This window comes from Microtus pennsylvanicus, chromosome 16 (genome assembly GCF_037038515.1).
Source record: "Microtus pennsylvanicus isolate mMicPen1 chromosome 16, mMicPen1.hap1, whole genome shotgun sequence".
In the NCBI taxonomy this organism is placed as follows: domain Eukaryota; kingdom Metazoa; phylum Chordata; class Mammalia; order Rodentia; family Cricetidae; genus Microtus; species Microtus pennsylvanicus.
This window is the reverse complement of record NC_134594.1, coordinates 29,465,930-29,491,693: the sequence shown is the minus strand read 5'-3', so window position 1 is coordinate 29,491,693 and position 25,764 is coordinate 29,465,930. Positions and strand designations below refer to the sequence as shown.

At 38.7% G+C, this 25,764-nt stretch overlaps 1 protein-coding gene across 4 annotated transcripts in view; it reads right to left on the bottom strand.

Annotated features, from left to right (window-relative positions):
• Nucleotides 1-25,764, bottom strand: part of Rnf13 (ring finger protein 13) — a 79,975-nt gene that overhangs the window by 39,385 nt on the left and 14,826 nt on the right. For 2 of the 4 annotated variants that reach the window (XM_075950910.1, XM_075950911.1), the window contains 4 exons: nucleotides 24,310-24,454; nucleotides 11,817-11,942; nucleotides 8,113-8,193; nucleotides 5,531-5,656 (listed from right to left, as the gene is read on the bottom strand). In XM_075950910.1, coding sequence (XP_075807025.1) covers nucleotides 5,531-5,656; nucleotides 8,113-8,193; nucleotides 11,817-11,930 — 321 coding nt within the window. In that variant the 5' untranslated portion in view covers nucleotides 11,931-11,942; nucleotides 24,310-24,454. The remainder of the gene's footprint in view (nucleotides 1-5,530; nucleotides 5,657-8,112; nucleotides 8,194-11,816; nucleotides 11,943-24,309; nucleotides 24,455-25,764) is intronic. The other 2 variants (XM_075950909.1, XM_075950912.1) reach the window with 1 other exon arrangement.

Genomic DNA, 25,764 nt, shown 5'->3' with positions numbered 1-25,764 from the left:
AACAGCAAAGTAACAGGAACTAATAAACACGGCTAATAACTCAATATTAATGATCTCATATACCCCATAATTCAGACAGACTGAATCAGAAAGCAGGATCTGGGCTGGAGAGATGGCTCAGTGGTTAAGAGCACTGCTTGCTCTTCCAAAGGTCCCGAGTTCAATTCCCAGCAACCACATGGTGGCTCACAACCATCTGTAATAAGATCTGGTGCCCTCTTCTGGCTTGTAGACATACATGCAGACAGAATACTGAGAATACTGTATACATAATTAATAAATAAATCTTTAAAAAAAACAGAAAGCAGGATCCATCTTTCTGCTCCTTCCAAGAAACACACCTTACCATCAAGGACAGACATCAGTTTGAGCAAAGGGATTGGAAAAGGCATTCTAAGCAAATGGAACCAAGAAGCAAGCCATTTTTATAGCTGGCATGGTAGACTGACACAAAAAGTAATCATAAGAGATAATAAAGGGCACTATATCTCATTAAAGAAAAAATCCACCAAGAGAATATTATAATTCTAAACATTTATGCACCAAATACAAGGGTATATGATTTCATAAGAGAAACACTACTACAGTTAAAATTACATATTGATCCTAACACAGTGACAGTGGATAATTTTAATATTTCATTCTCATCAACAAACAAGTCATTCAAACTAAGTGGAATAATGAGAGAATTAAATAGCATCATAAATGAAATGAACCTAACAGGCAGAAGGTGCTTTAAAATTGATCACATATTAGGATACAAAGCAGTGTTAACAGATAAAAGAAAAATTGAAATAACACCCTGCATCTTATCTGACCACAACAGCTTAAAGTCGGATATCAACACTAGAAACAGCAGAAAGTGTAAAAGTTCATGAAAGCTAAATAACTCACTACTGAACAAAGACTGGGTCAAGAAAGAAATCAGGAAGAAAATTTAAAACTTTTAGAATTGAATGCAAATGGAAACCACATACCCAAACCTATGAGCCACAGGAGAGGCAGATCTAAGGGGCAAGCTCTGAACATGATGTGCCAACATCGAGAAACTGGAGACATTCTCATACTAGGAACTTAATGATACACTTGAAAGCTTCAGGAAAACGGGGGGTAATAGCACTCAAAGAATAAACAGGAAGAAATAATCAAATTCAGGGCAGAAACTAATGAAATAGAAACAAATTTTTAAAAAAGATCCAATGAAAGAAAGAGCTGGTTCTTTAAGAAATATCAACAAGACTGGGAAAGCTTTAGCCAAATTAACCAAGAGAAAGAGAGAGAGGATCCCGATTAAAATTACATATGGGAACAGAGACACCACAACAGACATCAAGGAAAAATCACAAAATTATAAGGACATAGTTTAAAAATCTATATTCCCCCAAACTGGAAAACCTAAAAGACATAGATGATTTCTTGATATATACAACCTGCCTAAGTTAAATCAAGATGAAATAAGAAATGTAAACAGGTTCTCAACCTCTAGTGAAAAACAAGTAGTAATTAAAATCTCCCAACTAGAGCCGGGCGGTGGTGACGCACGCCTTTAATCCCAGTACTTGGGAGGCAGAAGCAGGAGGATCTCTGTGAGTTCGAGGCCAGCCTGGTCTACAAAGGGAGTTCCAGGACAGGCTCCAAAGCTACAGAGAAACCCTGTCTCGAAAAACAAAAATAAATAAATAAATAAAATAAAATAAAATAAAATCTCCCAACTAAAAACAGGGGGAAAAAGAGCCAGGACCAAATGCAAAGTATTCTACCAGACCTTCAAAGAACTCCAATACTTCTCAATTATTCCACAAGCTGGAACTGAAAAAAACATTGCCACATTCTTTCTACAAAACTATTATTACCCTGCTATTGATGCTTTCCTGGGGATTTCTGTTTTGTGTCAGATGAGAGGCCACGATGTTGTCCTATTTGATGTCACACACCTAATCTTAACCAGTCCTCCTGAGAAGCTGGCCACTCCAGGTGCGGAGCTGCCGCTGGCCTGCAGGACCGGGAATATGAGACCTGAAGTTTCATGAGGAACGAATACCTGATTGTTTGTATGTATTTTAATTCTAGGAGAATATCCACCACACAGTTGCTTAAACTGCAGCTAAGATAACTATTTATTCAGTGCTTATTCTACAGGATACAAGTCAGGAAAATAAAAACTCCCCTTTGATATGTGATTTTGCTCCGCCCAGAGCAAGTTTTTTTCATTGTAGACAGAAATATTCCTCACGTATATTGATGTTTCCAAGCTTTGTCAAGTAAAGGGCACCAAACATGCCCTGAACTTCTGCAGTTAGTCACGGGTCGTGGTGAACAAGCAGGCCTGCCCTCTTCAGTAAGTGTTGAATGTCAGCCTGCTTGCCTCAGCCCTCACTGCGGGCAGATTGCTAAGTCATCATGACTCCTTCCACCCGCACACTCTCTTCTGCAGAAGAGAAAGGAAGAACTAAACTTAAGAAAAACTACTCTTCTAGAAAGAAAAGAAAAAAAATGGCAGGCGGTGTCGCACGCACTTGGCAGGGGCAGGTGGACCTCAGTTTGAGGCCAGCCTGGTCTACAGAGTGAGTTCTAGGACAGTCAGGGCTACACAGGGAAACCCTGTATGGAAAAAACAAAAAACTAAAACTAAAAGTGTGTGAAGGCCCCAAGAAAGGCTGTCTGACGCAGAGTCCCTCACTTGCGGGCATGATTTGGGTGGGACTCAGTCTGCTGCTAAGGGACGTCCCCACTACGCATGGTTTGAAGGGCCAGAGATAAACTGAATTTATTTCTCTAGAGCATATTTTCAGTAAGACCGGTGAAGCTTCTTTGCTGTACTAAAACCTATTTATTCATTTTGAAAAAGCCAGAAAAGAGACACTGGGGTACTTTCAACTTTAAAAAGTGAAAATCATATGCTATGTCCCAATAACCATACTTTATAGTCAGAATGTGGCTCATAGGCCAAAAAGCTTTAAATACTGGGAGATAATAACTGATACTAAATTAAAGATTAAAAACATTTTTGAATTTGCAACTGCTCAGGTCTATTTCATTGATGTGAACAAAAAGTTAGCCTAAATCAATATTTCTTTACCACCACACACACATACAAACCATATACACCAAACCACACATACACACAACACACACACTACACAAAGCTTTTTCACAACCTGACATTTAGAATTCAGCAATTTTTCAGCAGCTCAAATTAGCGACTCTAGTGAGAAAGCTGCCTCAACATTCAAGTTAGGATTGCAAGTCTAAAAATGGCATCCCTTAGGATACGGTGCATATTAAAATGCACATGGTTTCCAGAAGTACGTTATCACAGCCGAAAGATATCTATCTGTATTTGCTATCTGCCCACTAGGACCATCTCAGATGACAAGGATTCACCTTGTCCTTGATAAAGAACAAATAACTTGGATAGAACAATTACATTTAGAATGTTGGTTCTTAGTGCCACCCAGTAATAAATCTCAAGCACACATGTCCTTTTAGGCTTCTCACTGTTATGGTGTCCTAGCCCTATATTTAAGGCTTAATACCCAGATCTAAATAAAATATAAGCTCTAATGCTAAGAAGCCAAATTTAGAAAGAAAAAAAACCATAGACTTTTAGGATAGCATCAATCAAGAAGGTGGAAAAATATTACTATTGAACAAAAAATATTCTTTATCCACAAAAAGAAGTACAAAAGGACCAGCTATGGTGGCACATGCCATTAATTCCAGCTCTCAAAAGGCAGAGGCAAGCAGATCTCTGTGAGCTCCAGGCTGGCCAAAGCTATATAATGAGACGCTGTCTCAAAAAAGAAGCAAACAATGCCTTGTTATGGTTTTCCCCAACCTGAAAAACGTTTCTTTTCACAAGACATTTCAAGACAAGATAAAGGTAAAAGCAGGGGGTGGGTCACTGAGGGACCAAGAGCAATCTAGACTGCACAGCCAATGTCAGGCCAGTGTGGCTGTACAGTAAGACCTCATCTTAAGGGGTGGTGCTTGCTGCTAGGTCTGACAAGGAGCTAAACCTTTAGAACCCACATGGTGCTGGAGAGAACTAACTCCTACAAGTTGTCCCCTAAGGAATATTGGACCCATCCCTGTAAGCAGCTTTAACAGGATGTTTGACTCTCGTTGATAGTTAGGTGACATAAGTCCTCTTTCTCTTAGGTCACTTTTTCTTCTTGCCTAAACACCATTCATTACGGCACATCACAGTAATCAAAGTATCCTGTATTTGAAGAACGTGCAAATAAGCTAGGTTCCTAACATTTGCTTAAGCTAACGCATTCATACAAAATTACAAATAGACATAAATGGACTGCTATTGACTACTTGAAATATATTTATGTAAAATTCAGAAAAAGGTTCTCTATCTACATTGTAAATCATGAGATGCTGAATGTAACATAAAGCTGTATATAATAATCAATCTGGAAGCTCAGAGAAGTACAGTGATTTTTAATCGAAGGCTGATACCTAATCATCAGAAATTCTCCTCAAGGTGAAATTACACTTGCTTCTCCAGTAACTAAGATGACTTTACCCTTCCTTAAATTACTGTGACAGGTGGTCTGTAATTATTACTATTAGTAATAGCCTGTATTTTCTACATTACATCCTAATGTAACTAAACTGCCTTTTGAAACCAATAGCAAATTTTATAACTGATATCAAGTCACTAAATCAATATCCTTTGCCAATACCTAAATTTCTTTAAAACTCTCATTTTTGCTGTCTTTATGATTATTATATTTACCTAAAATGGGAAAAACCATGCAACACCAACTGCAAACACCTATTGCCTGCATCCGACATTCAAGGCACTGGCAGGGATTTGGGATTCAAATGGATGTAATCTATTTTCAGGTATTGATTATAATCACTTCTTCCCCTAAAGTGACACCCCTGTATTTAACACAACTACAAAGAAGATAATATCAGGAAATCACCAAGAGCCATTAAGCATATCTTTGAAGAAAAACTCATAAAATAAAAAAACATGTGCACATGTATAACCAACTAAAATTTTATCCATTGAGACTGTCTATATGGTGAATCTAAGGGGGAAAACGTTATTACTATTTATTATTATTATAAATACAAAAGTGAGAAAAGTTCTGTGGGGAGCTCTGCTTTACTACCTGAAATGTCAGCTTTGCCCAACTGCAGGGAGACAAAGCCCAATTTCAGGGACAGACTATTACTACAAATATCGCAATGTAAGTGTTGATCGAGACAAAGGGTAAACATTTTGTCTGCACTGTAAAAGTTAAAGCTAAAACAAAGCATCCTTTTTACTTTTTACTTTCTCCTTTGGCCACTAAATGTTTATAGTTCATTTTGTAACAAATGAGACTTAAGTAACATTTCTTCCTAATCTTCTCTTCAAAGTTTTTTAATTTTAATTTCCTTTAGCTGGCTCCATTTTTATTTTACTCTGAATAATTTCATACACTGACTTAAATCTTTCCTGAAAGAGAAAGTAATTTAAATTAGATAACAAAAGATAATAACAAGATCAAAAGGAAAATATTACCTTTATATCAAAATTACAATCAAGTCTTCTAATCAAAACGATGAAAGTGCTGGATGAATTGTCTTTTAGTGGTGGAGGCACTATAGGTTCACAAGCATTCTCTGGTTTCGAGTTAATCAAAAAGCCCTGAAAAGGAATCAGTAGTAAGTTATTTCTGTTTCACTCAAGAGGTCAATTAGCTTATCCCACAGACGGCGTCCATTAGTCTCCTGTGCTTTACGCTATTCTGCATGTACTTCTGGAAGCTACAGCTGTTCACAATCCCAGAGCTTTTAAAGTAGAATCTGTGTTCATAACCATTTCATTTAAACAGGTCCAGCCTTTCAGAATGTTAACATATTTAGGATTGCACATGAGACAATTACACCAAAGATAGCCACTCCTAACATGTTGGTACTATTTCCCAACAATGACATTTCTAAACCAAGAAATTTTTTAGGTTAGTTTTTACTTTTTACATTAACAAACAAGAAAATGGCACACATTACATCATACATAAAATAGTTTTCTATATCAGTACTCTCCTGAGTATATATAGACATATGTACAAATACATTAATTTCTTTTTTGTTGTTGTTTTTGTTTTTCAAGACAGAGTTTCTCTGTGTAGCCCTGGCTCTCTGTAGACCAGGCTGGCCTCAAACTCAGAGATCAACCTGCCTCTGCCTCCTGAGTACTGTGCTTGAGAAATTCAAAGAGGCCAAGAGAAACATTCAGGATGAACTTTAAATGCATAAGAGTAAACTGCTGAATGAATCCAAGTCATAACCAGATTAATGAAATCAAGATCTCAACTCAGGACACAGAAACAGATTTCAATAAGAAGACAGAAAAACTTAAGAAAACACAATGAAATGAAGCTAGAAATGACAAACTCAGTAAGTCAAATAAAAAGCTGAGATGAGTGGAAAGCCTCACCAACAGAAACGTGTGACCGACACAACATTGGGGCCTGAAGACAAGATAGAGTTGAATATTCAGGAAAAAATATGCTAACATTTTAAAGGCACATGAACAGAACATGTAAAATCATTAGAACACCACAAAAATCTATATATTATGGGCACACAAGAATTCTATGCTAAAAGCACAAGAAATCATTTTAAAATTACAGAAGGAGCTGGGCATGGTGGTACATACCTTTAATCTCCACACTTAGGAGGCAGAGGCAGGTGGATCTCTGAGTTCCAGACTGGCCTTGCCTACCAAGAGAGTTCTAGGACTGCCAAGGCTACACAGAGAAAAAAATATAGAAGAGGGTAGAGGGATATCTCAGTGGCTAAGTGCACACACTGCTCTTGCAGAGGACCCAAGTTCAATTCCTAAACCCTAAACCAAGTGGCTCACAACCACCTGCAACTCCAGCTCCAGGGAGATTCAACACCTCTGGTCTCCCAGGGCACAGTAGTTAAGAGCACACTATCTTGGAATGAGGAAGGAATTTCTAACTATTATGCCAGAGAAAATGGGAAAATACACTAATTTTTAACCACCTAATAAAATCACTGAAACAATTACTTAAACTCAAGAGAAATTACTTAAACTCAAGAGAAAAATATCCTGAAGCATATGTAAAAAACAATTGATACTTCCAATATGTAATAAACTCTGGCAAAAGAGAAATGCATTGGTTTTTAAGTGGGCATAGAGTATTTATAGTCAGCTAACTCTCTTAATGTGTCTGTGTATGCATGCGCATATACGCATGTGTGAGTTATACAAGCTGAAAATCCAAGATATTTAATCTTATTAGATACTTCTGACAAATTAGTGAATATTTTATGTCTAATACTGAAGATAGCATAGGAAAAAGGATGGTCTCAAATAAAATGATAGAATTTTAAACTGCCCTTAACTTTCTATAGAGCAACCTGAAATCTATAACAAAATTTAAAACATGCTATGTCACAAAGAAAGCAATTTTACATTTCAAGACATACCCTATAGAGATAAATTCAGCAGGATGAAAACATTGATTAAGCAAGGACCAGTAATGCATGTCTTTAACCCCAACACTCAGGAGGCAGAGGCAGGAGAATCTCTGTGAGTTCGAGACCAGCCTATTCTATACAGCAAACTTTAGGCCAGCCAAGGCTACATAGTGAGATTCTCTCTCAAAAAGAACAAAAACAATAAAAGAAAAAGAAAAAAAATCATGAAAGCAAATGTTAGTAATAGGCTAAAAGATCTAAATATACAATTCAAAAAGTTAAAATGTTCAATATCCATAGCATTTCATGATATTGCAAAACCAAGAAATCATTAAAAGTAATATCGAAGATCTTTCCCTATCAGCAAGAAAACTTGATAGAGAAAAAATTATGGGGGCAGGGTTCAAGCAGCAAGTTTCTATTAGTGTTAAATATAGCTTTATTGTATATACTATATTTACATAAACACGCATACATACCTATATAACATGCATACATAGCACACAATGGCTTGAATAACTTCATCTTCTCAAATGAGTACTTCAGTTTTTATGATAATAAATACTAAGAAATGTTTTCACTCAGTAAATGACCATTGAAAGCACCTTATTAAACCTATGTTATAAATCTTCTATGTTAGTATTTTCTCACCTTTAAGCCTTCAGCTGGTAGCCTATAGCCAAATCTTGCTGGAAGATCCTCAAATGTCTGAGATGCATTTTCAAAATTATACTAAATATAAAATTGAAAAAAATCAAGTTAAAATCAATTTATATATTACAGTTTAAAGTTTATTAAATCACATAAATTATCATTTCTGTAATTCTGATTTACTAGTGCAACATATCACAAAATAGAAAGAGCATCAATTAAGATAGCAAGAATAAATATAATTTACATAAATCACTTAAATTTGATTCTGACTTCATGTATTATCAAACACGAACAATATTTCTGTAACATTACACATCTACTGTTTTCTGGGTAAAGATAATTCCCCGGCAACAAATTTTCTAGATATATAATTCCAGCAGATGAGTTCCCTTTTATTTTCTCTATATTTTAAGGGTCTGATTTAATAGAAGAAATTTACAGGATTTCTGGTGAAAGCTACGAAAGATGAGATTTCCTCCCAGCAAAAGTAACATCAACTCAAACTCTGATGTACTGTCAATTTTTACAAAAAAGAACACTTAAGACAGGGGTTCTCCACCTTCCTGATGCTGTGACACTTTAAAACAGTTTCTTGTGTTGTGGTGACCCCCCAACCATAAAGTCATTTTTGTTGCTACTTTATAACTGTAATTTTGATGCTGTTATGAACGCGATATAAACATCTGTGTTTCTGATGGCCTTCGGCAACTCCTATGAAAGGGTCATTTGCCCCACAATGGGTCACAACCATTTGAGAACCAGTGACTTAAGGACCAAATCCAGCGGAGCACATAATAGGGAAAGCTAAAGCTATTTAAGTATTTTGATTTGATTTATTATTGTTGAGAATGGTACACACATGCCATAAAGGACATACAGAGGTCAGAAGATAATTTTGTCGAGATGGTTCTTCACGTCCACTTTGATGTGGGTTTCAGGGATTGAATTCAGGTCTCAAACTTGTGAAGTAAGCACTTTACCCATCTCAATATCCCAAGTTATTCAAACAATCTCCATTTTCCATACAGATATTGGTTCTTGTGCTACAGTATTGAGTCTTCTACTATAATAAAAGGGAGTGTGCTCTTAGGAGATAACAGTAAAACTAGGGACATAGCTCAGTGGTAGGGCCTTGCCTAGCATGCATGAAGCCCTGAGTTCCACTTCCAACACCACAAAAAAGCTCATAGATGATAGCAGTACCGACCTAACTGTGAGATAAGTCTGCTGTATCATTTAAAATGATTAATCTACTATATAGAAAACAAGAGAAAAAAGAATAATAGAAAAAAAGCAAAGAATAACAAGTAACTTTTGTAACACAGATGAAATCTATGCTATAGAATTTAAGATAATTGTTCATAAGCTGTAAGTCATAAATAGAAAACATATTTACAAAGTAAGGGAATTACTTGATAGTAATCACAAGACAGAAAAGTCTTCAGGGGCTAAGAGCACTTTCAGAGGACCCAGGTTCCTATCCTAGCAACACCCACATAGTAGCTTAAAATCACCTCTAACTCTAGTTTAAGAAGACTGACACCTCCTTCTGGCCTCCATGCGTACTATGCAGCACATATACATACATGCAGACATTCACAAATACATATAAAATAAAAATAAATAAGAAAAGTAAACATCAAGTAAGCCTTGGGAGTCACAAATCGTAGAGGTCACATATCCAGGGGGACAGGTGTGCTGCCCTGAATCCATCACCTACTGGACAATCCTGCTCTTCCAGCATCATCTGCCAGAGGCATGAGATAAGAAGTACTGCAGATGAGCAACATTATCCTCATAGCTATGCCTAGGCACAGACGTGTCTCTCTCCCCTACAGAATAAGCACCGTTCAATCAGGACAGCTGCCAGATGCCGAGTCTCTCGGCCTCACCCTCAGCTCCTGTCACAGCGAAAGCTGATGCAGGCAGCAAACAAGAGTTCAGGCTAATACAGCAGGGAGCACAGGACTGGGGTGACCCAGTGCCTGAATGTCTGCATACACCGAGCTTTCCCTTTGCTTCTCACTAGACAACCATTCATTCTGTTGACTTGGGTACCCAGCCCAAAATCGTACCTGTGAGCCACCAAATACACATGGCAACTGCTCTACACTGACTTCCTATTACAACAGTGTTCACACTTTCAAAGCAATTTATAAAATACTTTCGACACAAAGTGTTTTCAAATCAACTAAGACAATTCACATTTAATCTCCTAAAGTATCGTTATTTTAGTTACTCAACTCAGTATTGAATCTTAGGAGGTCATTTAACCCTTCCCAAAGACACCAATGTAAAATGAAGAAATTGATTTAGAATAGTGCAGAAAGAGCAAGGGAAAATACAAGTGTTTAAAGACAGGACTTTAAAACGTATGCTTTAAAAATGAGGAAATGGTAGAAGCCACAAATAAGTGTTCTTGGATTGCTTTAATGACTAAATTTTTGGAACTAAAGCCTCTCTCTTGAACAGCACTTGTAACATCCTTCAGGGCTTGGAAGACAGGTATTCATTTGATTTACAACCATATAATATAAACTATTACTATCACCCTCATTCTGCATGATGAACACAGACTACTAAAACAACTTACACCATTGGAAGGAGCAGGAGTCAGAGCCCTGGCTCTTAAATCACAAGGTACAACTATACTTCCACTTTCACTGTCAGGTAACTATGGACTGAGAAGTTAAGTAATTTGCTCAAGGTCATCTTACCACATGCACAAGAATTTAACTCACCTTGTAACGCTATTACCAAAGCTCTAGACTACCATTACATATAATCTATCCATTCCTGCCACTTCTTACGATGTGATTCTGACACTCACCCTGCTGACCATCAGGTAACCAATCCTCTCTGACAAATACAAACAATGAAATCAAAGGCAAATTGGGATCAGCTAAAATGATGTCATTCAACCGTAATTAACAAAATATCATGCAGTGGCACATCCATGTTTAATGCTGCTACAGTCACAACAGCATGATGTTTGCTAAGAAAGAAAAGAGGGAAAGGAGGGAAGGGGGAAGGGAAGAGGTAAGGGAGAAGGGCGGAAAGGGTGTGGAAGGGAGGGAGAAAGGAAAAGAGGGAAAGAAAGAGACCAGGTGAGGCGGTACACTCCAGTAATCCCAGCACTCAGGAGGCAGAGGCAGGTGGATCTCTAAGTCGACCTAATCTACACAGCGGGTTTTAGGAAAGCCAGGATTATGATAGCAAGAACAGCCTCAAAAAAAAAAAAAAAGGAAATAAAAGATACCGAGTAGTAAAGAAACAAATCAGATTCTACATAAGAGCTGGTTGGTGATGGCGTGCCTTTATTCCCAACACTCTGTGAGTTCAAGGCCAGCCTGGTCTACAGAGAGAGTTCCAGGACAGGCTCCAAAGCTACACAGAGAAACCCTGTCTCAAAAACAAAACAAAACAAAAGGTTCTACATAAAACACAAGGATGTAGGTATGGGCTCATAGTCTCAGAAACAAACACATCATTTATAAGGCACTTAAATGTTCAAGAAATTTATGCTGGATATTAAGCAAACAAAAGAAAATAAGACTCACTCAATTTTCAAGTAATTTTCAAGTAACTGTATGTAGTTCAACATGTTTGTTTATAAACACATTATAAGAGCCACCATTCATGGCTTTTTTTTAAAGCATTAAGTGATATTTTTAGACATAAATAAATTGTATTACACTTACTGCTAGAATGTCTGCTTCTACAGGCAGCAGGTTCAGGAATGCAAAGAGCTGCACAGTCAAGATGGTGTAGACTTGTGTGGCAGACAGCATGAGCATCCCTATGGAGAGCAGCATCTCGTAAATCACCTAGGAGATAAAGAAAGAATAACTGGAAATGCTGGTGCTTTCACCCCTAGAAGAAATCATTTCCCACATATCCATTTAATTACAAATGTGCTAAGATTAATTATAAATGTGCTAATAAAACTAAGAAATATTTTGAAGCCAGGCATGGTAGTGCACACCTTTACTCCCAGCACTAAGTTGGCAGAGGCAAGCTGATACCTATGACTTCGAGGTCAGTTAGGTCTACCTAATGAGCAAGGGGAGAGAGAGAGAGAGAGAGAGAGAGAGAGAGAGAGAGAGAGAGAGAGAGAGAGAGAGAGAGAGAGGAAGAAGAGGAGGAGGAGGAGGAAGAGGAGGAAGGGAGGCACTTCAGTGGTGAACATTTGCCTAGCAAGCACAAGGGTGTGTTGATTCCACAGTACTGGGGAAGGGGGCTAGTTTTAAATAGTAGCACACTCCCAGACATTCTATGCTCTGCATTTTAAGCACAAAGCAAATGTTTCCCCCACAGAGCTTTGTTCACCTACACAGTTTTTGGAGAAACAAGATTTCAATCAAAATACGATAAAAAGAAAACAGACAACTTTTCTTTAAACTTTCTTTGAAGTTTTTCTACATTTCTAGAAATTGTATCTTTTGTTCAATATAAAAATTCATATACATTCACTAAAAATAAACTCGAAATTTGGGATAGGCTTCACTGGATGGCCCTGGGTGGCTTAGAAATCCCTACTAAGACCAGGTGACCAGGACTCACAGGGACCTAAAGATGTACTAAAGATGTACACCACCACGACCACATATGTACTTTCTTTTACCTTTTCCCTCCTTATTTTTTTCTTTCTTTTTGAGACAAGTTCTCACAATAACAACAGTTGACTTACAACTTAGTATGTAGTTCAAGCTGGCCTTGAATACACAGCGATCCACATACCTCTGCCTCCCAAGTGCTGGGATTGAAAGTGGAAGATACCTTATGTTGTACTGACATTAAAGGGAGAAAAACTAGTTGACTCTCTCTGATCTAGAAATTTAAAAAATCCAGATTTTGTAAAATTTCACATTTATGATTTTTTAAATTAGAAACATCCAACTGGTATAATTTGCAGAAATACAATGAAATACTTCCCATACCAAGGACTTTTGGTAAGGGGCATTCAATTTTTTTGCATTGATTTCCTAATAACCTATCATTTTATTTTCCCTATCTATAACCAAAAATGACCCCTTCTCTCCCTTGCACTCTTGGAACCAGGCCACAGTGACATCATGGCTTACCTCCAGAACCCCAGTATCTTTCCCTTCATAAACTATCTCCTTTGCTATTAAAAATAAAAATAATAAAAGGCAATTGGTGTTTGCTTCTCCCAGATCATTCGGTTCTCTAAATCACTCTCCAATCTATCATATAACAAATCAAAATTCCAGGATAGGGCTGAAGATTCAACAGTGGATAACATTTTTATTGGCCAGTCTCAACCAGTTGTATAGTATACTTTTCATGGAAAAAAATGAGAACACGATTAACAAAGGCAATAGACTTTATAGTGAACTGCTTCAATAAATACCAACAAGTTACAGAGAATCAACATTGATGATACTGAGTGAGTGTTCTTGGTGGGGAATGAGACAGATCCAAAGTCTGAATCTGACTCACACACTGAAAGCAAAACACCTGTACGTAGTTTCTGAAACAACATTTTACAAATCCATTAACACTGGTGATGAAAATGTGTTAGAGTTGACTGGGTGTTGACAGAGCCTATGACAAGAAGGTTTGGTGAAGACAAGGGGGCAGGTGGAAGCAGAGAGTGACTGCTCACAGGGACAGGGAGGAAGATTAGCAAAATGTTCTAAACTAGATTTTGGTGTTCGTTTCACAATTTTATAAATATATTAAAATCACTGCACTGTATATCTGAAGTAAATTTTATATTGAGAATTGGGCTACAATAAAAAATGTAAGTGTATAACTCTGTTGAAGTTACTTCTTAAGATAAAGTAGCTTTACCGGTGTGTTATTCAGACACTGGGCAGCACACACATTCATATGGTCAATATGGATGCCACGGTGTGCAATGGCTGGGGTCAAGGGTGCAGACAGTGATGGTCCAGGCAGTCTATCTCAGACGAAGATGTGGCTGTGAGAGCAAGTGAGTGTGTCAACAGACTACTGACCTTGATGAGCATATGACCCTCACATTAGACAACGTGGCACAGATTCATAAAACAAAGTCAAGAAAACAATCTGAACGGAGATGAGATGGTGCTTCTAAAACATTTATTTACCTTCACCTCATTTGATGACCCTTGTGTTATTAACAGGTGACAATAATGCTGTGAGGCTTTTGTTAAAAAAAAAAAAAGAAGAATTTGAAGGAAAACTACAAATCTGAAGCAACTGTTAACTCTGTGTGTGTGTGTGTGTGTGTGAATATATGCAGTTTCTATGAAGAAGGCTCGTTGTGCTGACTTAGTTTACCAACTTGACACAAGCTAAAGTCATCTGAGAGAAGGGAATGGAATCCCAACTGAGACAATACCCCTCTAAGAGCATAAGATTGAGCTATGCATAAGCCTCTAAGGCATTTTTCAAATTAGTAATTGATGTGAGATAGTCCAGCCCATTGTGGGTTCCATAAAAAGCAGGCTGAACATGTGGGGACCCACAGGTGTGAGTCTGTTCCACCTTGACTAAAGGTCAGAGGGTTTGAGCTTATTTTTACTCTTTCAAAGTTGTTGACAACAGGTGTGGCTACAAACAAGATATCCTGACCTAGGGTGTGGTTACTTGGTTTCTTGGACGTTAAGATGGCCAGAGAAGTGGATCTGCTCCACCCTGACCGCAGGTCAGAGAATTCAAGCCTACTCCAGCTCCTTCATTTTAAAATAAAAGATTTGACACGGAGAGTGGCAGCCTACAGGACACTTGCTCTAAGGTGTATTCACTGCATATCCTGCCCAAAACATCAAAATGCTTGACTCAGGAAATACTGGCTTAATGTCTCAAGTATCGAAGCAAGTAACTACTCTGGTTGTGTCATGTTAAAGCAGTCTTTTGTCTTCTTTCCCCCTTTCTGTACTGGGGTATGTAAGTGTATGGAAAATAGATGCAAACAGATTCAATATTCACTGAGTTGCCTTCCTGGTACTATCCAATGTCTCTTTATTTCTTTTGTATCTCCATCTAGGCACATATGACATGAACAAGTCATGGGAAGCAAGCCAGTAAGCAGCACCCCTCTGTGGCCTCTGCATAGGTTCCTGCCTCCATGTTTCTGCCTAGCTTGAGTTCCTGTCCTGACTTCCTCCAATGATGAATAGTGATATGGAAGTGTAAGCCAAATAAGCCCTTTCCTCCAAGTTGTTTGTGGTCAAGGTTTTCATTTCAACATTAGTAACACTAAGACTTTTGTGATCAATACATTCTCAAGAAAGCATGAAAGTTTCTACATTTTAGTTTAAAGTGACTTTGCTTCATCAAGAAGCCTTCTAAAGGGAAAAGTTTTAATTCTTTAATGGCTCCTCCTAGCACTTAGCCTACTGTGTGAAGAGAAATACATCATGGTACTAGACAACATTCAGCTGTATATGATTCTTCACTAGAGAAATACATCATGGTACTAGACAACACTCAGCTGTATATGATTCTTCACTAGAGAAATACATCATGGTACTAGACAACATTCCGCTGTAGATGATTCTTCACTAGAGAAATACATCATGGTACTAGACAACATTCAGCTGTATATGATTCTTCACTAGAGAAATACATCATGGTACTAGACAACATTCCGCTGTAGATGATTCTTCACTAGAGAAATACATCATGGTACTAGACAACATTCGGCTGTATATGATTCTTCACTAGAGAAATACATCATGGTACTAGACAACATTCGGCTGTAGATGATTCTTCACTAGAGAAATACATCATGGTACTAGACAACATTCAGCTGTAGATGATTCTTCACTAGAGAAATACATCATGGTACTAGACAACATTCAGCTGTATATGATTCTTCACTAGAGAAATACATCATGGTACTAGACAACATTCAGCTGTAGATGATTCTTCACTAGAGAAATACATCATGGTACTAGACAACACTCAGCTGTATATGATTCTTCACTAGAGAAATACATCATGGTACTAGACAACATTCCGCTGTATATGATTCTTCACTAGAGAAATACATCATGGTACTAGACAACACTCAGCTGTATATGATTCTTCACTAGAGAAATACATCATGGTACTAGACAACATTCCGCTGTAGATGATTCTTCACTAGAGAAATACATCATGGTACTAGACAACACTCAGCTGTATATGATTCTTCACTAGAGAAATACATCATGGTACTAGACAACATTCCGCTGTAGATGATTCTTCACTAGAGAAATACATCATGGTACTAGACAACATTCAGCTGTATATGATTCTTCACTAGAGAAATACATCATGGTACTAGACAACATTCAGCTGTATATGATTCTTCACTAGAGAAATACATCATGGTACTAGACAACATTCAGCTGTATATGATTCTTCGCTAGAGAAATACATCATGGTACTAGACAACACTCAGCTGTATATGATTCTTCGCTAGAGAAATACATCATGGTACTAGACAACATTCAGCTGTATATGATTCTTCACTAGAGAAATACATCATGGTACTAGACAACATTCAGCTGTATATGATTCTTCACTAGAGAAAAGCATTTAAAAGGAAATGACTCTTAAGTTTGCTATAAACCTTTTCCAAGAAAGGTGCAAGGACATAAACCTGTAGCCCCGGCTACTTAGGAAGCTGCTATGAGATGACCACTTGAGCTAGGACTGCAGACCTGTGAGGGCCACCTTGACTGAAGGTTAGAGAGCTGGAGCTTACTCTAGCTCTAGAAAGTTACTGACAGGGCTGGAGAGATGGCTCAGGGTTGAGAGCATTACCTGCTCTTCCAAAGGTCCTGAGTTCAATTCCCAGCAACCACATGGTGGCTCACAACCATCTGTGATGAGATCTGGTGCCCTCTTCTGGCATGCAGGCAGGCATGGAAGGAATGTTGTATACATAATAAATAAATAAATATTTTAAAAAAAAGAAAGTTACTGACAGGAAGTCTGACTTAAGGAGTGGCTACAAACAAGATACCCTGACCTAGGGTGTGGTCACTTAATGTTTTGGATATTAAGATGGCCCACAGAGGTGGATCCACTCCACCTTGATCAAAAGTCAGAGAATTCAAGCCTATTTCTACTCCTCCAAGGATAAGACAGGAGGTTTGACCCAGGGAGTGGCTGCCCACAGGATATTTGGTCTAAGGTGTGGTCACTGCACGTCCTGCCTAAAACACCTGAATGCTTAACTCAGGAAATAGTGGTTTGATGTGTCAAGTATGGAAACAAATCATTGTTTTCTTTTTACTTTGTGTCATATTAAGGCAGCCTTTTGCCTTCTTCCCCCCCTTTTTGGATTGGGGTATAAAAGCAATGGAAAATAAACACGGGCCTATTCAGTATTTACCAGATAGCCCTCCCAGTTCTATCCTATGTGTCTGTGTTTCTTTCATCTCTGTTCCTCCTACCTAATTTTTCTAATCCACACACCCCCTACCCTGGAATGTGCGAACCCCATCGAGGCTGGACCACAACAGAGCCCAGCCTGAACAACAACACAGTGAGGTTCTCACCCCTCAGCATCCACCCTTACCCCACAGTCCCTATCCCAGTCTTACAGGAGGAAGAAGAAAAGATAATGATATTTTTTTAAAAAAAGGGTTTACTTATACCATTTCTAAAAACTGAACATGATCTTCAAGGGAACCTGGAGGCTACTAAATGGCTGTTAAAGGAAGCTGTTCCTTTCAAATACCAAGATCTTCCACAACCTGATCTCATGATTCTAATTCAGTATCATCGATCTGAGCATGAAAGCTTTACCTGAATAACGGAAGACTTCTCCATGACCATGTACTTTATATTGGCATACTGTGCTTTCAGTTTGTATACTCCTACAGTGAGAGTATAACGCCTCCCACACAATGTCTGTGTGGCAGCACACATCTGAAATCCAACAGTGTAGGGAGGGGCAGGCAGATTACAGGGCTCACTTGTCACCTGTCTAGCCAATTAATGAGCACCATGGTCAGTGTGAGATCCTGACTCAAAAACAGTAAATAAAGAAAGAAGGCAGAGAACAATAGAGGAAGACAGAGATATCAAGTGCTAGACTCCACACGTAAACTCACAAACACCACACCACACAAGGAATACATGCATACAGACACAAAAAAAAATCTAATGGATCAAATTCAAGAACACATTAAGATGACATTTGCCATAAAGTTCAGTTCAACATATGTGAATCAATAAGAATGATTCAGCACATAAACAGACTAAGGGCAAAAACCACATTATCATCTCAATCACTACAGACGAGGCTTCCCACAAGTCCGGCATTACTTCATGACAAAATCCCCGAAGAAATGAGGAACAAAAAGAAAAAAAAACACAATATAGTAAGTTATGTATGACATACTCATAGCCTGTGACATTCTAAATGGGGAAAACAGAACATTTCTTCTGAAATCTAGAATGACAAAGGTGCCCACTCGCTCCATTTAGTCACTACACGGCGAGAAGTCATGGCTAGAGCAATACAAGATTTTAAAAAAGGGATGCAGATAGGAAATGAAAAAGGGAAACGATGCTTACTTGTAGGCAATATGATCCTATACTTAAAAACCTTCGAGACTCCACCAGAAAATGCTTAAACCTAAAGAACATTTTCCGCAAAGTAACAGGTCACATACAACAAAAGAAAAAAATCAGTAGTTTTTCTATATACCAATAGCAAACTTGGCAAGAATGAAATAAGGGAGAAATTCCATTCATAATAGGAAGGGAGGAAAAGGTTAAAAGGCCAAAATCATTTAAATAATCTTTAAATTATACTAAGCCATCATAGCATAACCAGGATGGTACTGGCACAAAAATTGACATGCAATTATTGGAACAGAATAGAGGATCCAAAAATAAGCCCACACAGCTACAGCTGTCAAAAACATAAATCAGAGAAATGACCACCTCTTCAATGAATAGTGCTAGGAAAACTGTATTTCCACGTGTAGAAAAACAAAATCAGACCTGTTCTCTCTCTCTCAGTATTTCCACGTGTAGAAAAACAAAATCAGATCCTCTCTCTCTCTCTCTCTCTCTCTCTCTCTCTCTCTCTCTCTCTCTCTCTCTCTGAAAACTCAATTCAAAACGAATGAAACGCTGAAGACCTGAAAAACTTTTCATCACCATATAAGCATGAGACAAGGACTTCTGAACAGGAGTCCAATAGCGGAGGAAATAATCATTAGACTCAAGAAACAGACTACAGAATGGGGAAAACATCCCTGCCAACTATACACCAGACAAGGTATTGATAAATATGATAAAAAGCTGAAAAATGAAACACCAGTAAAATCAAATGACCCAATCAATACATGAACCGATGAACTTAATGAACAATTCTCAAAAGAAGAAAAATACAAATGACCAACAGGCACCTGTAAGTGAGTGTTTAACATTCTTAGTCATTGAAGACATGCTAATTAAAGTTTAAGGATCCTTTCTCATCAAACTCAAAATGATAAAATCAAGGAAACAACAAATGCTGGCAAGGGGGTGGGAGACAAAGAGCCCCTACTCACTGCTGACAGGAATGTAAATTTGTACAACCAATTTGTTGGGGTTTTGTTTCGTTTTGTTTTTTGTTTTTTCGAGACAAGGTTTCTCTGTAGTTTTGGTGCCTGTCCTGGAACTAGCTCTTGTAGATCAGGCTGGCCTCGAACTCACAGAGATCCACCTGCTCTGCCTCCTAAGTGCTGGAAATAAAGGCGTGCGCCACCACTGCCCAGCTAATTTGCCATGGATCTTCCTCAAAAACCTGAGAATAGAGCCACTGATGACCAGGCGAATGCATCTGCTGGTAAGGCTGACAACCTGTGTTCAATCACCAGGACATACAGGGTAGAAGGAGAGAACCAACTCCTTGGACCTCCCTGTGTGTAATAACAAGTTCACAAGTACCCAAGCATGAGCATACTTAACCACACACACAGAGATGCAGTCATTAAAGAAAACTGAAAACTGAATAACCATATGACCCAGTTAAACCATTACTGGATAGACAACTGAATGATTCTAAGTCAACGATGCTGAAATGCTTTGTGCTGTCACGTTTATGTCTGTACTGCTCAAAATCAAAAAATGTCAACAGACTAGACTTCCATCAACAGATGTACAAAATGGAACTTTATGGGGAGATAAGGAAAAACGAAATACTGACATATTCAAGAAAACTGATGTAACTGGAAATCTTAAATGAATTAAGTCAGTCTCAGAAAAGCAAATAACATGTTTTCTCTCTTATGCAGAAACTTAAAATTACATGTGTGTAAACACATGTGAGCGTGTGTGTACAAGTGCATGCATGCACAGATGTAAATCACAAAACTTGAAGGATGAGATCAGTGGGAAACAGGAAGGGTAACAAAATACAGGTAATGGGCCAGGCGGTGGTGGCGCACGCCTTTAATCCCAGCACTTGGGAGGCAGAGGCAGGCGGATCTCTGTGAGTTCGAGACCAGCCTGGTCTACAAGAGCTAGTTCCAGGACAGGCTCTAAAACCACAGAGAAACCCTGTCTCGAAAAACCAAAAAAAAAAAAAAAAAAAAAAAAATACAGGTAATGGTAATGGAAAGCAGAAGGGGGAAGCAGTTGAGGGAAAGATCAGCTACGGGGGCAGGGATAAAACAGTTGGGGAGAAAAAGAATGGGAGCAATGCACACTGACACAAATGCATGGTGACACCGTGACAAAACCTACTGCTTTTTATTCTAACCTAAAACATTAGTGTAAGAAGAGTCCTGTTCAGGGCCACAGAAACGATTTGGCAGATAAAGGCAGTTGCTGCTGAGCTTGACCATCTGAGCTCCATCCACAGGGCCCACAGCGATGGAAGGAGAGGAATGACTCACCTACACACACATCCTAGAGCACGCACACACCAACACATACAATAAGTAAAAACAAAATGTAAATTTTGGTTTTAAAAAATGCTTATGACTGTAATCCCAGCACTGGGGAGGCAGAAGCAGGAGGATTGCTGCTAATTCAAGCCATCCAGGGCTATTTATCTTAAAAAACTGTCCCCCAAAAAAACTTTTTAATTTTAAATAAAGAGAATAAAATATTTTAAAATAATAAGAAACACTAAATACATGACAGTTCCATCAAACCAACAATAAAGACATCCTGGGGGCAACAAGGACAGTGTAGCTATGATGGTCAGCTTTAACTGCCTACTTGACAAAACCTAAAATCACCCGAGAAGAATCTCAGTGAAGAACGTCTGTATGGACTATCTTGTAGGTGACAGAGAGGTCTTTCGAGAAGTTCACCTGTCTCATTTTTGGTGTGATATATATATATATAACTTACCATTTCAAAAATAGCTTAGTAACTATATTTTTACTGTCTGTACTAGATCACCATCTTATATCTCTAGAGCCTTCTTATCCTGACACAATGAAACCCACAGCCCTTAGCAACACTTATTCACTTCCTGTCAGAATCTGACAACGTGGGGCAGCACATGAGTAGAATCATCCAGCATGTCTTCTGTGACTGGCTCAGTTCACTGCATGTCTATGGAAGTATAAAATCTGCTTCCTCCTCAGGCTGATAGTGCCCCATGGCTTGTACACACCACATCTTGTTTACCTACTCACCCATTAACAAAAATTAAATCGCTGCTATTCTTGACTTGTTAAAAAACATTTAATTGTGTTTCTTCTTTTAGTTGGGTATGACAGATTGCCTTAGTTGTAAAAACAGAATTCCTCTGAGATTACAGCTGACTTTGTTCAACAGTCACTGGTCAGCCCAGGCAGGAATGTTTGCTAAAACAGCATCTGCCCTGCCTGAAGGAAACAATTCACAAAGGAAAGACCATGGAGCTGCACAGCGCCCCCAGAGCTGCATCAAGTTCCTCACTCCAAAGCCCCACACCTATAAAGGGTGCCCTTTGCAGACCCCTCCAGGCTGACCTTTTTGCCATGCACACTAATAAATGCAATCATGTGTGGAGGTTAGACTCTGTTCCTTTCTGCCTTGTCTCTTTCCTCTGGGCTCAAAATCTAATATGGTACATACCAAAGGAGAACTGCAGGAACAATGACTTTCTGAGTATTAGACCATTTTCCATAGATGCTGAAACCTGTGCACCCACCAGTAATGTAAAAGGGTTCCTATGACTTCCCATAGCTATAACATCTGCTGTCTGCTATTTTTGACACAGCCACCCTAGAGTGCACAGAGTTGTGGTTCTGGTTTGCATTTCTCTATGAATTAGTAATATTGAGCATCTCTTCTTGCACTGTATGCCCATTTGCACATCTTCTCTGTACACTCTTCTCATTTTAATCAAACTCTATTGTTGTTGAGTTATAGGGGTACTGACACACTTTAAACATCAAGCCTTGCCTAGTATAGGACTGAAATATGTTTTCTCCCATTAGGAACATTATTTCTCACTGTGTAAAAAGTAGACAAGTCCTTCAATACACAAACACTTTTAATGCCAACTCCCCTATTTGTGATTTTATTACCTTTGTTTTTGGTGTCATACATAAGAAATCCAACGATGCAAACCTTTTCCCTGATTTCTTTACATATTATTTCTATGCTTAGATGTTGAACACATTTTTTGCTAATTTTTACATTAAACAGTAATATAGCTTACTTGGAAGACACTTTCTTGATCAAGACTGAGAAGTGACATACCATGCAATGATTCACAAACTTCTTCCAAGTCAAAGGACAACCAATAGGTCAAAACAGACAAGAAGAAAAGGTGGGGGAGAGATGCTAACAAACACACACTTCATAGTTCTCTCAATGCCACTATTGTCAACTATATCAGAGGCTGTCAACCCCAGCAAAGAACCACACAGAAAACAAGAAATGAACAATTGACAATGAAACTTTTTTCAGGGGGGTTGAAATCTTTAGCACTAGGGAACATAGCAGAAAATTCTGGTTTTTGTGGTTATCAAAACATGCACCATGTTTCAGAGTATGTCTCCTAAACCAGAATGTTTTATTTTCACGATGTTTCCACACAAATGTGAATGCTATCACTATAGCTAGCACTGAGAAAACTTGACTTTATGCTAGTTCTGTGTTAACGATCTGATGGGAATGTTACTCCCCCTAACCCTCTACACAGCCTTTAAAACACAACAGGAGAAAGTGACTGGTACTGTCACTCTTTTAGGGGACAGAACTTCTATATGTAAGAACTAGGAACTAGCACACTGAAAAGCGAACAAATCTACTTACTCATCGTTCCTACCTTCAGCCCTCCTTTAATTTTTGTACAGTTCTTAGATGGAAACCAATAATGCGGCAAAGATCGACAAGGAGTGTGGGTGTATGAACGTGGACTCTTTCACGCTGTGGTCATGGTGGCAGTCACGCCAGCCGTGTCACACCATCGCCATTGTCACACGCTGCTTCTTTAAATTTACTTTAGTTATGTGTACGTGGGGAGAGGTGGGCCTGAGCTGAGCGCAGGAGCCTGCACTCAAGGAGGCAAAAGACACCAGATCCCCATGGAGCTAGTTACAGGGAGTCACAAGCCACATGATGTGAGTGAGGCCTATGGCCAGGCCCGGTAACCAGCTTTACAGTGTTTCTCCAGCTACGTTCTCGACTTCCTTTTCTAGATGCCAGCCCCACCCGTGGCAAGTGTTTGCAGTCAGTTTACACATCTACCATGAGTTACCCCTTTAATCTCCTGCTTTTTTAAATGTTCACTTCTTCCTACCTTAATTTTTAATTCTCATTTTTACTGTTTAGTGTGCTTATTTGCTGAAAGAGTATGTACTTCTCAAGGACATCAATATTTACTTTACAGATGTGCAAACAGTGCTTGACAACAGTGCTTGACAAAAACTGGATGCTTAGCATTTGTAAAACAAATTACACTTCTCTTTATACTATCTTCAACAAAACCTCTAAATGTGACTACCGGTTTACCTCTCTTTAAAAAGTTCTAAGACTTTAACATTAAACTTGTCTTAAGGCTCAATAGCAAAGCAGCTGCCTACCATGGGCCTCAAAGAGGCACTGACTCCCCAGTACCACCAAAAATTAATAAAAATCCTGTTTCCATTAAAACCAGGGTGTGGTGGTTTCAACAGTAGTCCCAGCTACTCAATGGAATTCAAGACTAACATAGGCAGCACAGTGAGATGCTGTCTCAGATTCCTAAGTGAAAAATGTCTTATGCCTATATTAGAAATACACATTAACATACACACATACATTGAGTACTATGGAGGCTGGAAAGATGGCTCAGCAGTTAAAAGCAGTTGCTGATCTTGCAGAGGACCCAGGTTTGGATGCCAGCATCCATGTCAGGTAGCTCACAAACCTCTTCCGGTTTCCCTCTTCTGGCCTCTGAAGGTACCTGCACATATGTGGTATGCATCTTTATACTATGTCACACACACATACACACATACATACAAAATAAATAATTCTTTAACTATTATGAAACAATAAGATAATCTAATAGATTAGAATGTTAACTCTGGGAGATAGGTCTTTGCATCATTTTCAGTTTGTTCTTCACACTTATTTACATGCTTCAGAGAAAAACTTTCTAGAGTCTATTAATTTATGGTGGTATCTACCTTTAATCCTACCATTTAAGAGACAGAGGCAAGTTGACCTCTGTGAGTTTCAGGCCACTCTGGCCTACACAGGAAGTTACAGGACAGCCAGGGCTACATCACAGATGCTGTCTCAAAAACCATCAAAATGATGATGATAGTTCAGGTATGTGGCTGCTGGTAGGCTGTGCATTCTCCATGGAGGTCCTGTACCCATGCACTAGCAGGCAGCACGAATCATCAGTGAGTTTACAAACAGAAAGGACATGAGGGAGAAGAAGGACCTGTTGGGGGAGTTCTATGGGGAATAAGAGGATGGCTTGGGGTGAATATGATCATGCATGAAATGATCAATGAATAAATAAAAATATTTTTAATACTTTTAAAAATTAAAAAAAAGGGCAGAACTTGGGAAGAAAAAATAAATGTTTTTTTCAATATAAGCACTCGATTGCACATAAAATATTCCCTTCTTTAAGATTACTTATTTTTATGTGTATATGTAAGTGCTCACATATATACACATACTGTTGCTTCCCACCAAGGCCCGAAGTGGGTACGAGATGTCCTGGAACTAGAGTTACAGACTATGAGAGGTTTGAATGAGATGTGGGCATTTTAACCCAGTTGGTGGCACTGTTTGGGGAGGTTTAGGCGGTGCAGCCTTGCTAGTGACTGGAGGCAGGCTTTGGCCTTGGGATTAAAAAAAAGCTACTTCTATCTGTTTTATGTTTGCAGTTGAAGATCTGCGCTCTCAGCTTCCTGTTCCTGCTGCCTGCCACTTGCAGCTATGCATATTCTTATCCCTCTGGACCCCTAAGTCTAACCCTTTCTTCTAGAAGATGCTTCTGACCATGGTGTCTGATCACAACAATAGAAAAGTAGCTAATACACTGACAGCAATAAGCTCTCGTGGGAGTGAGTTATGGGTACTAGGAACTAAACTTAGGTCCTCTGCAACTGCACAAGGGCTCAGCCGCAACCCTGGCTCTGCTCCCAAAATATTCTATCCCATGCAGCAGCTTTAACAATGAGTATGATTGCTGTAAAGTGAAAAAGCAGCAGGCATGTGCATCAGTAGACAATACATCTCAATCAGCTACAG